Source organism: Lithobates pipiens, unplaced genomic scaffold (genome assembly GCF_037356315.1).
Source record: "Lithobates pipiens isolate NorthernLeopardFrog02 unplaced genomic scaffold, aLitPip1_a1.2 Scaffold_23, whole genome shotgun sequence".
In the NCBI taxonomy this organism is placed as follows: Eukaryota; Metazoa; Chordata; class Amphibia; order Anura; family Ranidae; genus Lithobates; species Lithobates pipiens.
In genome coordinates this window covers 111,562,653-111,580,078 of record NW_027507785.1, presented here as the reverse complement: position 1 = coordinate 111,580,078, position 17,426 = coordinate 111,562,653, and the positions used below count along the sequence as shown (strand labels likewise).

Below are 17,426 nucleotides of genomic sequence, written 5' to 3'. Positions count from 1 at the left end.
TGGAGCGTCGTTTGTCATCCTATGTACAGATACTCCAGTCTCTACTGTAGAATTCTGCAGCTCCTCCAGGGTTACCTTAGGTCTCTGTGCTGCCTCTCTGATTAATGCCCTCTTTGCCCGGTCCGTGAGTTTTTGTGTGAGGCAGTCTCTTGGCAGGTTTGCTGTTGTGCCATGCATGTTCCATTTGGTTATGATAGATTTGATGGTGCTCCTAGGGATCATCAAAGATTTGGATATTTTTTTTTATAACCCAAACCTGACTTGTACTTCTCAACAACATTGTCCCTTACTTGTTTGGAGAGTTCCTTGGTCTTCGTGGCAGTGTTTGGTTAGTGGTGCCTCTTGCTTAGGTGTTGCAGCTTCTGGGGCCTTTCAAAAAGGTGTGTGTATATAATGACAGATCAGGTGACGCTTAGATTGCACACAGGTGGACATCATTTCACTAATTATGTGACTTTTGAAGGTAATTGGTTGCACCAGATCTTTTTATGGGCTTCATAACAAAGGCAGTGAATACATATGTACATGCCAATTATCAGTTTTTGATTTCTGAAAAATAGTTTTTATGTATATTTTTTTTTGTCTAGTTTTACTTCACCAACTTAGACTATTGTTTTCTGATCCCTTACATATAAAAAAAATATTAAAAAAAATTGAACTAAAGGCTGTAAAGCAGTGGCGGCTGGTGACGTTTTAGGATGGGGGGGTGCAAGACCCCACCCCTGCAAATTTGGGTCCTCCAACTTTTCATAAGCCACACCTATGTGTAACCCCTTATAGAATCCACCCACTCCGTCCCCTGCATTCCACTTGCTTCCACTCAGTGTCAGGAATATACAGCCCCAGCATCACAGCACAGAGTATACAGCCCCAGCATCACAGCACAGAGTATACAGCCCCAGCATCACAGCACAGAGTATATAGCGCCGCCTTACAGATCGGTGCAAACAAACTGAAAAATGACACTGTTAGTTTAGTGTAAGTTTAAGAGATAGGTATGGCTGCCAAATCCAAGTGTCCATTTCATCAAATGCAGTCTCACTGTGCACATCATATGCAGACTCACTGTGCCCATAATGAGGGGTTCCCACCATCCCTGTGCTGGGTTCCTGGGTCTGTACACCCGCTGTGCCCATTATGAGGGGTTAATTTTGTTTATTGAAAATCTTACAAACAACAACTTATATACAATAAAACCATAAAAAATAAATAAAACATATTTACAAAATAATTGAATATGACTATACAAAACAAGAACATAATAAATGGTGCAAACCAAAATGCATACAACATAATCCCTACGGGAGAGCCAGACTAAGGAACATCACCTTCACCATGCATGGAGCCTTCTATAGAAACGGAGTGGGAACTGCCATTAGGGTATTTGAGGCAGACGCTTCTTAGCCTGACTACTCCCTCTGCCGGGAGAACCAGCGTGCTTCGTTGCACCCTGACACTCATCGTCCATAGAGGACGCAGAACTGAATGAGTCCCACTCATCATCATCATCTGACAGGACCCCAAACTTATTTTCTACGTGCAAAACCTCAGGACCTAAGGTAACTGTACCTCTTTTTTTTTCCCCTTCCTTTTGCCCCTCTTCCTTTTATCCTCCAACCACTCCATATCATCCTTGGACAAATCAGAGTCAACAGCCTCCCCACACCTATTCTCCTCCCCCACTCTCCCTTCCCTTATCTACCACCAGGCCAGCCTCTTCACCATCCACCCCATGACCCATAACAGAGACCCTGCAGCGTCGGGGGAGGGGGACTGGCACCGCACTTGATGCACATGCCTCAGCACCTCTTGCTGCCTCTGCAATTTTAGAAGACACAGAAGGATAAGACACAGAAGGATTGGACACATTCTTGGCAACTGAAACCTTACCTAAAGACTGGGGAGACAGAGACACATTGGGTATTGACACAGACTGGGAAGAAACAGACTGGGGAGACGCAGACACATTGGGTATGGGCACAGACTGGGGAGACGCAGACACATTGGGTATAGGCACAGACTGGGGAGACACAGACACATTGGGTATGGGCACAGACTGGGGAAACGCAGACACATTGGGTATTGGCACAGACTCAGATGGACTCACAGGCCCTCCAGCTGATGAGCTCTGAGCATCCTCCATGTCAAGACGAAAGAACTCTCTCATGAGCTCAGGCTTGTTGTGCATTGTCTCAGGACACTTGACTGTAAGGATGTCCCACTGCATTGCACAGATTACACCTGACGATATTACAGTCCTTTGCCAAATGTCCTATACCCTTACACAGAGAGCACTTCATCACTGGACAGGAGGATGCAAGATGCCCTTTATCTCCACACTTGTTGCAGAGCTTTGGCTTGCCCGGGTAGAAGATGGTCAGCCTGTCCCTCCCCAGGAAAGCAGAGGATGGCAGATGCTGGACAACATTGTCAATGACTTTTAATTTCAGCTGCACAGACCATCCCCCTGTCCATATTCCCCAATCGTCCAAAATCTTTCTTAGGGGGCTCAGGACGTCCCCATACCTCCTCAACCATACAGTTATATCCCCTTGTGGTATGGATTCATTGCGTACCAGAACTGTCACCATCTTAATGAGGGGCTGGCGTGATATAAGTTTGGGGATGAGTCCCTCCCAGTCCGGCAGGCCCCTACACCCATGTTCAAACTTCTCCCAATATATGTCCAAAGACATATAAAGGACAAATCATATTCATAGGAACCTGCCGGACTGATCAGGGCGAAGATATCTGCAGGCCTAAACCCCATCTGCAGGATTTTATCCACCACTGTCCTCCTATGCGGGGGGTTTCCATCACCTTCCCATTTCAACTGGACAACATTCCTCCTTTTAAACAGGGAAGATAAAACGTCCCCATGCTCCTTCCCTGCTTGTTCCCCCTTTCCAGATCCTGTGGCAGCAACACCAGCATAAGTTTTTCTTCCACCACCAGCCTTTGCAGTCTTGTCCTTAGATACATTCAAACCTGCTGGCAGAGAGTCTGAAACAGCTGGGATAGCAGTCTTCTGATTAGCAGGACCCACCCTCTCCCCCGAACACTCTGCTTCAATCCTGGGAGCCATCACAGTCCTGGCTGCTGTAGACTCCTGGAGAGCCGTAGTACCACTACTCCCAGCATCTCCTCCACCATTCACAGGAACAGCCGCTGTGCCTGGTCCAGGCAAAGTCTCTGTATTGTCCATGGACCTCTCTGCAGACTGAAGCTGACAGTTATTAGCAGATGTATTTGCTTGCAGTACATTGTCTATGGGTCTGGGCTGACTGTCTGTAGTACTACAATCCTCAGCAGGCCCATTGTCATTAAAGTTCCCCCCATCCTGCACACTCACTGTAACTGCACCTGCTCTCTTCACAGGTCTTTCCTCCACAGGACTTGGAAAGGTGTCCATCTTCTCTTCACCATCCTGGGGAGCTGCATTAGGACTGGACTCCAGTTTATTGATCAAATCCAGCATGTCAGAACCTTCATCCTCCTGCTCAGAAGTTCCACACTGCTGGGGAGGGAAGGGGACAGAGGCCTCCGCCATTGAAGGCTCAGCAGATGTCTGAGGTGTTGAAGAGCTGGACTCATCCTCCGGGCCCACTTTCTCACTCTCTGCTGACTCTGACTGTACTTGCATCTCCTCACCGGTTGGATCACCTTCCATGCAGGAAGCGGCTCCTCTCCTCATGCGATTAAATTGCTCCTCATTCTTATATTTTTCTTTAAATATGCCACTGTTCTCCTTCAGAGAGCTCACAGCTCCTTCTGCTTCTTAACAGCTGGCTCCAAGTCCTTCAACTCAGGCCTCAGAGCCGGCCTCTTCTTGCTGTACAATTTGGCACAAACTTGTTTTTTCTTCCGAAATTCAGTCATCAACATCAACAATCTCTCCTCTTCTTTCTCAATCTGCTTCAGCTTCCCAACAATCCTCTGTCTAAAGGCAGGCAGGGACTCATCACTCCTTGGGCCAGGCCCAGAATCTTCCATAGGCCTAGTCAGGGGGCCCCCCGCCAGGGTCCTCCCCAGGATCCAGCATCCCTCCTGGGGCAGAGAAGCAACTCTAGCCCCTGGTCTCTGGAAGCACAGGAGCAAAGGAACAGGCAACCTCACACCTCGCTGTCAAGGAGTGGAATGGTAGTTTCCATTATGAGGGGTTCACACCATCCCTGTGCTGAGTTTCCGGGTCTGTACACCCGCTGTGCCCATAAATTCATATTCATTTAAAATCTTTAAAAATTAATTTTTTTTTTTTTTATTATTTAAAGCTGTCCTTTTTCAGTTTTGGCCAAGTGCATCCTGAATCTTTTGGTTTTGGTACCAAAAGTTCCATTTGATGCACCTGGAGGAATGGAGGGTAAATCTTTCAATAGATAACCAGGGATTCCTTCACTTTGGAGAGAATTCCTCTCACTTCCTGTTATGGCTATGGAAGAAGAAGAAGGGACCCCCCCCCCCCACCCCAATGGGATGTACATTGCAAAAATATAACTGACCCTCCCTTACTCTATCCAGAAAAAGGACTTCTTATTTTATTGTAGAATTCTGTATATACTCTATTGAACTTGCCATCTATTGCTGAGATCAAATAAACACTACATCTCTCTGGAAAACAGCCGAAGTTGCCTGGAATTTGCTTGGAGAAAATAACATTCTAAATAAGTGCTTCCTGTTTGCGTGATAATTATTCATTATTTTTTATGTACCAGACAGTAATGCTGCTGATGTAGTGATTACAGGTACACAAGACAGCCATGCATTAGAGCAGTGGTCCCCAACCTTTTTGGCACCAAGGACCGGTTTTGTGGAAGAATATTTTTCCAAGGCCCGGTGGGGGGGGGAGGAATCGCGATGTGGTGCGTTATCGGTTCAATCATCCTGATACCATAATATCGGGACGATTGAAGTGCATTATTTATATTATTACAATATAATACAATGATTATATAGTTCAACTCACTGTAATGTAGAATCAGTGGGAGCCCCAAGCTTGTTTCCCTGCAACTAAACAGTGTTATGGTGTCAGGGTGACTGAAGCACGTTATTTCTATTACATTGGAATATAAAATGAAATAGTTCTACTCACCATAATGCAGAATCAGTGGGATCCCTGAGCTTGTTTTACTGCAACTAGGTGGTCCCATCTTGGGGTGATAGGAGACAGTGACACTCGAAGTGTGTTGCTTATGTCCAATCTGCTCCGTAATCTTGTTTTGGTTGCTGTCACTGCAGAAAATCCAGCTTCACAAAGATAGGATGTTGGAAATGGCAGCAAGCTTTTCAGTGCTTTTGTGGCAATTGCAGGATATTCTGCCTTGACTTTAATCCAGAACGTATGGAGGTTTGAAGTCGTCTCAAACATACTTTTAAGGCCACCATCATTTGCGATCTCAAGCAGTTGATCCTCTTCTAGCACGGACAGAGTGGATTCACCTGGCTTATTCACAAATGGGTCACGGATCCATTCCTTCCCAATTCGGGGGTCTTTTGAGGATGGGAAATAATGCTCAAATTCTTTTGAAAGCTGATAGAGGTGATCATGCACCAGCTGTGTGAAAGAAGGTTCTGGCTCGGTCTCTTTCAAAAGCTCTGATAAGGTTGGAAACATGTCAAAAATACCATTGTTGACTCGTCGCCCCCATAATTCCAGTTTGGCTTTGAATGCAGCCACTTTATCAGCAGACTTAAACACAGTTCTCATTCTCCCCTGAAGTGACAGATTGAGTTCGTTGAGCAGGTTAAATATGTCACACAAGTAAGCAAGTTTTGTGACCCATTCTGTGACACTGAAATGTGCTGCAAGTGGTGACTGTTTTTCAGAAAGAAATCTCTGGAGCGGCTCTCGTAACTCAAACACTCTGCTCAGTGATCTACCTTTAGAAAGCCATCTCACTTCTGTGTATAAGAGAAGACGTGTGTGCTCTGCATCCATCTCCTCACAGAGCTGTTCGAACAGACGTGAGTTAAGGGCATGTACTTTAATGTGGTTGATTATTTTAATCACAGCCTGCAAAACGTTGTTCAGTTCAGGTGACATTTTTCGGCTAGCCAGCATTTCTCTATGGAGGACACAGTGCGTAGACTCACATTCGGAAGCAACCTCCTTGACCCGAGTGGTAAAACCAGAAAGCCGCCCAGTCATGGCAGCAGCTCCATCCGTGCATACACCAACACAAAACGACCAATTCAGTTTTCCTGACATATACTCATTTAAAGAATTGAACAATTCTGCAGCTGTGGTGTTGGTCGGCAAGAAGAGTGCACATAGCATATCCTCATGGACATCCTCCTGGAAAACATATCGAACAAAAACAAGCATTGTTGCCTTGTTGTCAACATCAGTAGACTCATCGACTTGTATGGCATACCATGGTGACTCCTTAATTCTCTCTATCAGTTGCGTTTCAATATCCTCTGCAATTTCATTTATTCGTCTAGCTACAGTGCTAGCCGAAAGAGGAACATGCGCCACCTTTTCAACCGCAGCCTCTCCTAAAATTTCACGGCAAATGTCCTTTGCAGCAGGCAGGATCAACTGTTCTCCGATTGTAAATGGTTTCTTAGATTTAGCAATACGGTTAGCCACTAAGAATGAGGCTCTCAATGCAGACGCATTTATCGAAGAGGTGGTCTTCAATAATTGCTTCTGTCCTTCGTGTTCACGTTTTTTTCTTTTGAAAAACTCAACCGGCTTGTCTTTTAATGAAGGGTGTTTGGTCTCCATATGGCGAAGCAGTTTTGAAGGTTTCATGGCTTCATTGGATAGCCGCTCACCACATATTATACAAAGCGGGTTTGGAGAATGTGAATCACCTGATGCAATGAACCCATAATTTAAATAGGACTCTTGGTATTTTCTTTTAAATGCAGCTTTCTTTTTGTTTGCAGTCTTAGAACAGTCTTCTGTTGTCTCATCATTGGGTCTTTGCCCCTTTTCAAAAAAGCTCTGCAGTGACATTTGTTTTTTACTCATTTTGGCTAGTTGGCAAAGCCTGCCACCAGATGGGAATTGCACTGCTGCGGCCTGTCTTCAGATGGGAATTGCCACTGCTGCGGCCTGTCTTTAGATGGGAATTGCCACTGCTGCGGCCTGTCTTCAGATGGGAATTGCCACTGCTGCGGCCTGTCTTCAGATGGGAATTGCCACTGCTGCGGCCTGTCTTCAGATGGGAATTGTCACTGCTGCGGCCTGTCTTCAGATGGGAATTGCCACTGCTGCGGCCTGTCACTGCTGCAGCCTGTCTTCAGATGGGAATTGCACTGCTGCGGCCTGTCTTCAGATGGGAATTGCCACTGCTGCGGCCTGTCTTCAGATGGGAATTGCCACTGCTGCGGCCTGTCTTCAGATGGGAATTGCCACTGCTGCGGCCTGTCTTCAGATGGGAATTGCCACTGCTGCGGCCTGTCACTGCTGCAGCCTGTCTTCAGATGGGAATTGCCACTGCTGCGCCCTGTCACCAGATGTGGATTGCCACTGCTGTGACCTGTCACCAGATGTGGATTGCCACTGCTGTGACCTGTCACCAGATGTGGATTGCCACTGCTGTGACCTGTCACCAGATGTGGATTGCCACTGCTGTGACCTGTCACCAGATGTGGATTGCCACTGCTGTGACCTGTCACCAGATGTGGATTGCCACTGCTGCGACCTGTCACCAGATGTGGATTGCCACTGCTGCGACCTGTCACCAGATGTGGATTGTCAATGTCAGCTGCCAGCAGATGTGAATTGTCACTGTCACCTGCCACCAAAGCGTAACAGATTGTCACTAATTGGTTTTATTATAACAGTCCCACTATAAAAGTATTATAACGGTCCCAGTATAAAAAGTATTATTAAAAGTATAAAAGTCCCAGTATAAAAGTATTAAAAGGATTATTAAAAGTCCCAGTATAAAAATAGTATTAAACGTCCCAGTATAGAAATAATATTAAATGTCCCAGTATAGAAATAATATTAGATGTCCCATGATAGAAATAATATTAAATGTCCCAGTATAGAAATAATATTAGATGTCCCAATATAGAAATAATATTAGATGTCCCAGTATAGAAATAATATTAGATGTCCCATGATAGAAATAATATTAAATGTCCCATGATAGAAATAATATTAAATGTCCCAGTATAGAAATAATATTAGATGTCCCGTGATAGAAATAATATTAGATGTCCCATTGCAGAAATAATATTAGATGTCCCATTGCAGAAATAATTTTAGATGTCCCATTGCAGAAATAATATTTAATGTCCCATTGCAGAAATAATATTTAATGTCCCGTGATAGAAATAATATTAGATGTCCCATTGCAGAAATAATATTTAATGTCCCATTGCAGAAATAATATTAATTTCCCAATTAATTAAATTAAATTAATTAAATTAAATTAATATTAATTATAATAAAATATTAGGAGTGCAGAGTGCACTGTACTTACAGTTCCAGCATGGGAGTGAGGGGAGGAGCCGTTGGAGACTGCGGGAAAGTAAGTTCAGTGAGGGTGGGCGGGGAGAGATGAGGTCACTCTCTCTCTCTCTCTCATTAGCCGCCGCTTCTGTGTAGCCAGCTTATGGTAGGGCGGGACAGCGGCGCGCCTGTGCGTAGCGCAGAGGGATGAGGTCATCTCTCTGCTTGTTCGGCCGGCCGCACCGCTGACAGTTTTCTCCGTCAGCGGTGAAGCTGAAGCCTTAGCCGGCCGCGGCCCGGGGGTTGATAATCTCGGACCTGACAGTGTCCTTGGAGCTGCGGCCCACCTAGAGAGGCGGTACGGCCCGGCTTTGGGCCGCGGCCCGGGGGTTGATGACCCCTGCATTAGAGGACTTGAAATCACTAATTTTGCATATTACAAAGCAAACCCTATAAAAATACTTACATAATGTATACTAGTAATACATTTGTCTTTGGGATGTTGCAAAGCTATTTTACCGTGTAAACTACACGGAGTTCTCTTTTAAGAGATTAAAACAGACAAAGGTGTTTTAGCAGCCCCTTCCTATACTGCCTGCCTAGCTACATGACAGCCCTAAGAACTTAATGGCAATGGAAGTAATTATTAAGATTAATGTCACCAATTCCTCTCACTGTCATACACTAGATAATTGTTACAGGTATATATGTTCCGAGTTAAACTATTTTCCTCTGCACTTTCTGCGATTTGACTAAATCGACATCAAACATAACCATGCCGGCTGTACTAGAGTTGCATTCGGGACTACATTAGTAATCTGTGATATATCATTAGAAGGGAGTTTTCATGTTAGCAGAAAAAGGTCTAGGATAAATTCCAGGAATAGCTGACTATTTCCCATGAAAACTGTAATAGTGTGACTGCCACAAGCATATCAACCAGAAATAGAAATCTGCCACATGACATACTGGAACCCCGCTATAATTCACAGACCTATGGAGCAATGGAAAGGCAAATACCCTATGTATAATGATGGCAGCAACAACATGTACACTTCTATATTAAACGTTACGGACTACTGACCTTGAGGTGGTATGTAAACCCTACCCCATGTATTTAACTCTAATTAACTGCTCTTGCTTACCTCTTCTCAGGCGGGACATTCAACAGAGCAGCCGAGTGCCGACATCACTTCTTTTGAGTGACGTCGGAACTAGATGAAAGTGAAAGTGCACCCGCCTGGCCAGTCCATGGCGCCAGAAGCTGTGGCGTGATCGACTGCGCCACAGTGCGAGTTTTTTTTGCAGCAAATGAAGTGCCTCGTCTGCAATCTTGTGATTGCATAGATGTGCAGCTTACCATATTCCCTGCGCCCAGCGCCAGGGTACAGTGAGCATAAGGACCTCCTTTTTTTTTTTCTCTGCCTGGGGGGGCGACGCCCGGGCGCCCCCTATGGACAGGCCGCCACTGCTGTAAAGTAACAAAATAGGTAAAAAGCTAATGGGGTGAATAGCTTTGCAAGGCACTGTATAAACAGGTTAAATTTTGCAAGTCTGGTGTGAACTGTGATTACACTGGTTGTCAGTCTAGCATCCTCACATTTACAGTAAACACAACTATAGACAGTATAATTATCACCATTGGAGAGGATCCTGAACTTGCTCACTACTAGTGTAAAAGAGTAAATTTACACCTATCATCAGTGTAACAGGGTATTTAGATTACCCTCACTGATGCTCAGCACATCTTGCCTACTGACTAAGTGCCCTGGCATTTAAGGGGGCTCTATTCTTTGGGAGCTGTGTGACTGGGGGACCTTTTTGGAGTAGTTTTGCTTCGGATTAGTTGGGGTATAGATTCAACAGTCAAAACCAGCACTGACTGCTTCAACCCCCTCCTAGACTCAGAGACTCAAAGCAGATTATAATCGTCTCAAAACTACCTAAAGCTGGGGTCTCCTGCTGTTATATGTACTCTGTTTATTAACCGCTTGCCAACCAACCACCGTCATTATACTGCAGCAGTTTGGTACGATCCCGCAAATCGCCGCCCGTAGCTGTACTTCGGCTTGTGAACTCAATTTTGTGGACGCATGTGCTTTGCAGGTGGCCTGCACGCTCCCATTGGCCAGTGCAAGAGCCAATTAGCGGGTCCGGCAGACTCTGTCCTCCTGCCACCCGCAATCACTCTCCCGCAGTGACAGAACGGGGATCTGCCTGTGTAAACAAGGCAGATCTCTGTTCTGACAGGAGAGATTAAACAGATCCTGTCTTTATGCTAGGCAAGAAGATGGATCTGTGTGTTTCCCCAGTCACACAGTCCCCCATACAGTTAGAAAACACAAACAGGAAGCACATTTAACCCCTGGATCGCCCCTGATGTTAACCCCTTCCCTGTCAGTGTTATTAGTACAATAACAATGCATATTTTTAGCACTGATTACTGTAATAATGTCATTGGTTCCCAAAAAAGTGTCAGAAATGTCAGTTAGATCTCCGATCTGTCCACAATGAGGCAGTCCCCCCCAAAAAAAGTCACTGATCGCCACCATTACTAGTAAAAAAACAATAAAAAATAAAAATGCCATAAATCTACCTATTTTGTAGACGCAATACACTTTTGCACAAACCAACCAATGTACACGTATTGCAATTTTTTTTTACCAAAAATACACATCGTCCTGAATCGTAAAGAATAAACTTTTTTTTTTTTTTTTGGTAATGTTTTATAGCAGAAAGTAAAAATTTTTTTTTTTTTTCAAAATTGATAAAAGGTGATAAAACACCACCAAAAGAAAGCTATATTTCTGGGGAAAAAAAGACATACATTTTGTTTGGGTACAATACCGCACAACCATGTGATTGTCAGTTAAAGTGACGCAGTGCCGTATTGCAAGAAATGTCCTGGTCAGGAAGTGGGTAAATCCTTTCGGTGCTGAAGTAGTTAAAGGGTAATTCCACTTTCATGGGGGGAAAAATAGCAAATAAAGAAAAAATAATATAGCCTGTACAATTGTGATACAAATCATATTGTAATTAAATATTAAAAATTACCCTTCTTTTCCAATCTGCAGCCGCTGTAATTTTCTATAAATGCAATGCAATATGGCTACATGGGGTTGACCACTCTCCAGAAACATGATTTCCTGCTTGTGTGATTGGCTCACCAATTTTCCCAGGAATCAGACAAGTCAGATTTCAGGCATCCCCGCAACAAAAATGCAATTTTTGGTGAGATATTCCAATAGGAACATAGGGCTGCAGGCCCAGCAGCTTTCCTCATTAGTGCTCTGCAGCTGCACAGCTGACTGATACATATGAAACCACTCCCAAAAAAACAGCTATGCACAGACAATCACACGTGGATTTCTTCAGAATAACAAAAGGTAGGAATCTGCAACAAAGGTTGTTAGAATCCTTGTGGTGTACATAAATCACCCAGGGGGGAATGTTTTGTTGAGAAAAAAAAAAAAAAAGTGGAGTTACGCTTTAAGATTATGTGTTTACTGTTATATGTACCTGTGTTTGCCTATACTGTCTAGGCGTGAAATGTCTTTCTTCCATTGTGTTAATTCTCCATTGTGTGCATTCTAGGTGTGTATTCCTGTTGTTAATTGAGTAACCTATTGTTTGTCTGTTTGCTAGTCCTCCTGGATATTCCTACAAGATGTGATTAGTCTTGTGTCAAATTTACCTCAGTACCTAACCATTCTGGAATGTTTACCCCAAAGTATAATATTTGTTTTTATTGTTCATGTGGTGACTACCCTTATTTGTGAAGTGTATAAAAAACTGTATTTCTGTTCAATAAAGGTATTTGGTTTTAACGCAACATCTTGTCTGCATAGGATGCTTGGGGTAAAGGGCTAGCTAAAGGGCTGGTATTAGCCACTGGTCTGCTGGAAGGGTTTGGAGGGCAGGAGGCACCGTTTGGTCTAGGAACCCAGCCAGGATGCCAGGCAGTCATCAAATTTATGATAAACAGTGCTTTAGCAAGCAAACTATCATTCAGTTAGGGTTTATATGTACAGGCTTACACAGTGGAGGAAACTGAGCACATCAAAAGGGATACTTGATTTTTTTTTTTTTAAGCCTGAGAACCTCTAATGCTGCGTACACACGACCGGATTTTTCAAGGGACTAGGTCCGACGGACTTTTGGCGGAGTTCTGACAGACTTTCCAAATGAACGGACTTGGCCACACACAATCACACCAAAGTCCGACGGATTCGAACGTACGACTGGAGTAGAATAAGGAAGTTCATAGACAATAGCTGCCCTAGCGTCGTTTTTTGTCCATCGGACTAGCATACACACGAACGGATTTCTCGGTCTGGCGGAGTTCCGGTGGAAACATTTAAAACATGTTCTATTTCTAAAGTCTGCCGGATTTTTGGCAAGCAAAGGTCCGATGGAGCCCACACACGATCAAATTGTCCGACGGCCTCGTTCCGTCGGACCTTTGCTGTCAAAAAGTCCAGTCATGTGTACGCGGCATAAGAGTTTTGTAACAGCTGCAAAGTTTTGCCAGCAGCCAGAAGACATCACATCATCACGTCCTTCTTGCAAATAGCTTGGAGGGACTTCGTAGTTTAGACATTGTAGTTGATTACGTTACGTAGATACAGAAAACACCACTGGATAAAACTGTCACCAGCAATAACTGACCTTCTGTTATTTATTAACATGCCTTTATCGATACTCTTTAAAAATACCCATCTGTCGCACAGAAAGGACACACATCCAACATGGGTCATCTTCTGTTGGCCTGCACTTTGTTCTTCCATGTTTTCTCCTCGGTTAAGGGGGACTTTCTGATTGAAGGACTGAGAAACATCCAGGTCAGTGTCCTCTTCTATCTTTGATCTTGGTATTTGAATATATCTGTAAATATTACCCAATACCTGGATTAAATCACTGTTCTTATTTCTTATATAAGCACATGCAGGCAACAGGGCATCTTAACAAATCATAATTTACAGCGTCTCATTTACTTAGGATAAATATAGGATAAACAGTAGCTCGCATTATAGGTTGAAGGGGTTTACTTAGTAAGACAAAACTGCAGATAATGTTAAAAATTCTATACAATTCAATGTTAAAAGGTATAACAATTTACTTGGTCCATGCCCTTCTACTTATAATCCTAGCTAAGTATGGTCACTTTTCTGTGCAACAGGTATGCGCTGATTTAAAGGCAGGCACTGATTGTGTATAATGTGATAATCGTCATGATTTCTTTTTATAAAACTTGAGTTAATTGTTATAATATAAAATCGGTGCTGCACTGTCATATAATGATGTGATCAAATACTGTGATGAAATAAAATTCATATGAATAAGTGCAAATACAGCAGTGAAAATAACTTCCTAAGTAAATTGCCAAGTGCCGTACTTAACATACAAATAATGCATTCACCAACATCATAAAATTGCAGTTGTAGCACCGGCTCCTGTAGAGCACGCGCTATGTGTTTTTGGCATTTAATATTCCTGGAACCGCAGTTTGGTTTTGGGTTTAATTACTCTAAATTTTGGTCTCAGTACTAGGTGGCGCTGTCGTCTCTGGCAAGTGCCAGAACGCAGTCCAGTTAGGTGCATTGAGTGCCTGTTCTCTCTCGGAACCAGCCCAGTGGGAGTGCCACTCTTGCTGTGCATTCTGGGAGAGGGTACTTAAGGTGCTGACATCACATGCTTTTGGGGTTCCGGTCCAGAAGTGCTTTCTGGCTGTTTGGTCCTGGTCCTCCTGACCAGCCCCCAGGACTCTCATGGCCTGGGGTGCGTATCCACCTGACTCCAAGTCTCGGGGCTGGCTGGCCCGAGGCAAAGTAACTGAAAGATTCAAAGGTGGTCCAGTGCCGTCTCGGTTTGTGGAGAGGCCCAGAAACTGTAGAAGCATCCAGGGGAGGACTCTTCGGGAGAAGGCCACTCAAAGGTTGGCTTCTGGGCAGGAGCCTGGAGGCTAAGTTGAAAGACCCCAAGCGAATCTGATCTTGTATGGTATCGACGGACCGGCTGCAAGATACTGGTACTGTACGAGGGTTCTCTGAGTTGTCCTACATCTTTCAGTTATTCAAGTGTTCTACAACAAGTCTGTGGCAGAGACTTTGTTTTATTTAACCACTTCAGCCCCGGACCAATTAACAGCCTAAGGACCAGAGGTCTTTTTACAGTTTCGCACTGCACTGCTTTAACTGGTAATTGCGCAGTCATGCAATGTTGTACCCAAAAGAAATTTGCGTCCTTTTCTTCCCACAAATAGAGCTTTCTTTTGGTGGTATTTGATTGCCTCTGCGATTTTTATTTTTTGCGATATAAATGGAAAAAGACCAAAAATTTTGAGAAAAAAAGATATTTTCTACTTTTTGTTATAAGAAAAATTGAATAAACTAAATTTGAGTCATACATTTAGGGCAAAATGTATTCAGCCACATGTCTTTAGTAAAAAAAAATGTCAATAAGCGTATATTTTTTGGTTTGCGCAAAAGTTATAGCGTCTACAAACTAGAGTACATTTTCTGGAATTTACACAGCTTTTAATTTATTACTGCCTATCTCATTTCTTGAGGTGCTAAAATGATAGGGCAGTACAAACCCCCCCAAATGACCCCATTTTGGAAAGTAGACACCCCAAGGAAATTTCTGAGAGGCATGTTGAGCCCATTGAATATTTTTTTTTTGTCCCAAGTGATTGAATAATGACACAAAAAAAAAAAAAAGTTTACAAAAAGTTGTCACTAAATGATATATTGCTCACACATGCCATAGTTATATGTGGAATTGCACCCCAAAATATATTCTTCTGCTTCTCCTGAGTACGGGGATACCACATATGTGGGACTTTTTGGGAGTCTAGCCGCGTACGGCATCCTGAAAACCAATCACTGCCTTCAGGATTTCTAAGGATGCTAATTTTTGATTTCACTCCTCACTACCTATCACAGTTTCGAAGGCCATAAAATGCCAAAATAACACAAACCCCCCCCAAATTACCCCATTTTGGAAAGTAGACACCCCAAGCTATTTACTGAGAGGCATGTTGAGTCCATGAAATATTTTATATTTTGCCACAAGTTGCAGGAATATTACAATTTTATTTATTTTTTTCTTGCACAAAGTTGTCACTAAATGATATATTGCTCACACATGCTATGGGCATAAGTCAAATTCCACCCCAAAATGAATTCTGCTGCTTCTCCTGAGTACGGGGATACCACATGTGGGGGACTTTTTGGGAGCCTAGCCACGTACTGGACCCCGAAAACCAAGCACTGCCTTCCGGATTTAAATATAAAACGCTACCAAAAAAAACTGTTAGCGATCGCAGGGATCAGGCCTGAGTCTGCTATCGCTGTAGTTATGTGTTTAGTGTTTTGTAAGTGACAGTGATCGATCGATACTGCACTTGGGTGGGCTGGGCGAAGGGGCAAAACACAGGTGCTAGCAGGTATCTGGGCTGATCCTGCTAACAATGCGTTTTTTTGGAACCCTAAACTGCTGGGGACGCTAGTATCAATCAGATATTGATCTGTTCAGATTCTATACCACTACGGGAGGTTTATGCTTTGCACGTGGGCGTTAGCGGTACTGGCACTAACCTAGCGCTGCCTGGGGCGACGCAGACCCTGACCCTAAAACCTAATTGATATCACCCGCCGGGTGATCAGGGGGTTAAACCTTTATTGGGTAATAAATGGTGGGTGCCCTGATGCTATAAAAAGCAAACTAACTAACCAGAGTCACCCGTAACACTTATACGGTGATCACTGTGAAAGGGTTAACTAGGGGCAATCAGGGGGTTCAAATTTTTATTAGGTAGTATATGGGGGTTTGTGTGCCTATGTGTTATTTAGTGTCAGTGTAGTGTTTGGTGCAGACTTACTGTGTCTTCTCCTCGTAGCCCGGTCAATAAGACCGCCCCGAGGAGAATTACATCACTTCCTCCCTGCCTGTGTATACAATACACAGTGGGAGGAAGCTTCTCATTCGCCAGGAGCGATCGAGAGGGGATGGCCAGAAACCAACGGCCATCCCTTCATCCCGGATCACTCCTGAAGCGAACCGGACCGCCGCATCCAGCGGGAGGGGGGCCGATCGGACCCCCCACCCGCTGGAAGGCAAGCACGTACATGTACGTGCTTGTGCCTGTACATGCCATTGTAATGAAGTACAATGGCATGCGGCGGTCCTTAAGTGGTTAAGCACCCTGTTGGCTGCTAGGCCTGGTGAGAGAAGGCCTATCCGATAAGGGTAAGGATCCAGCTGTGAATGGCTATTCTCTGGATTTCCTAATGTGAGAGACTCTTTTTTTTCTATTTGACTTAGTTCCAGGAGTACCTGGACTTTCCTACCTAAACCCTCTAACCCTACTTTGAAATGCTGTGTTCATTTACCTTTTTTGCAAATAAAAATCCCTTAAGCGGTTCTGGCGTCAGTCTCTGCAGTTCTTGGGCCCCCTACCCCGGGAAACCCCTAGACATGCACGAGGTCAAGAAGGTAACGGTAAGCTCAATTAAATCAGCAGCTCCTTCGGGGGTCAGTGCTACATAGTGATATACATAACAAATGCAAACATCAGTGAATAAATGTCCAACAGACAGGCACTAAATGTCTGATCAATAGTGTGCAATAAATGACTGTTGCCTTTTCCGTCCCATTGTAGTGACACTTCTGTGATCACACACCTCTCACTTTACCTCTGTAAGGTAATAGCATAGGATGGATGGCTCTCTTAGGGATCCGTGTGTCTCCACTTGTTAAAAAAAAAAAGGGTTTCTACAGAAGTGTATCTGCTTTATAGATCTTTATAGTGAATGGTGTTCCCTGGGGATGCCTTCCAGATGGTATCCTCGGTTATGCAGCATAAGAAAAAATGCTCCAATAATGTGATAACGTACAAACAATTTCATGTTTTAAAAACGGCTAACAAATGAATCACTTTTCAGTGACAAGAATAAACGTACACTCCACAAGCGGCAAGCTCGTACTCCTGCGTCACTTCAGTCTGTCGCTTAGT

The 17,426-nt window shown here is 43.9% G+C and overlaps 1 protein-coding gene and 1 pseudogene across 1 annotated transcript in view; one reads left to right on the top strand and one right to left on the bottom strand.

Moving 5' to 3' along the window:
- Positions 1-5,101: 5,101 nt before the first annotated feature.
- On the bottom strand, positions 5,102-6,976 carry LOC143927122 (SCAN domain-containing protein 3 pseudogene; annotated as a pseudogene).
- A 6,129-nt stretch (positions 6,977-13,105) lies between these two features.
- LOC143927810 (inter-alpha-trypsin inhibitor heavy chain H3-like) overlaps positions 13,106-17,426 on the top strand; it is a 208,280-nt gene continuing 203,959 nt past the window's right edge. The window contains exon 1 of the mRNA XM_077452192.1: positions 13,106-13,251. Within this exon, the coding sequence (XP_077308318.1) occupies positions 13,159-13,251 (93 nt within the window). The 5' untranslated portion in view covers positions 13,106-13,158. The remainder of the gene's footprint in view (positions 13,252-17,426) is intronic.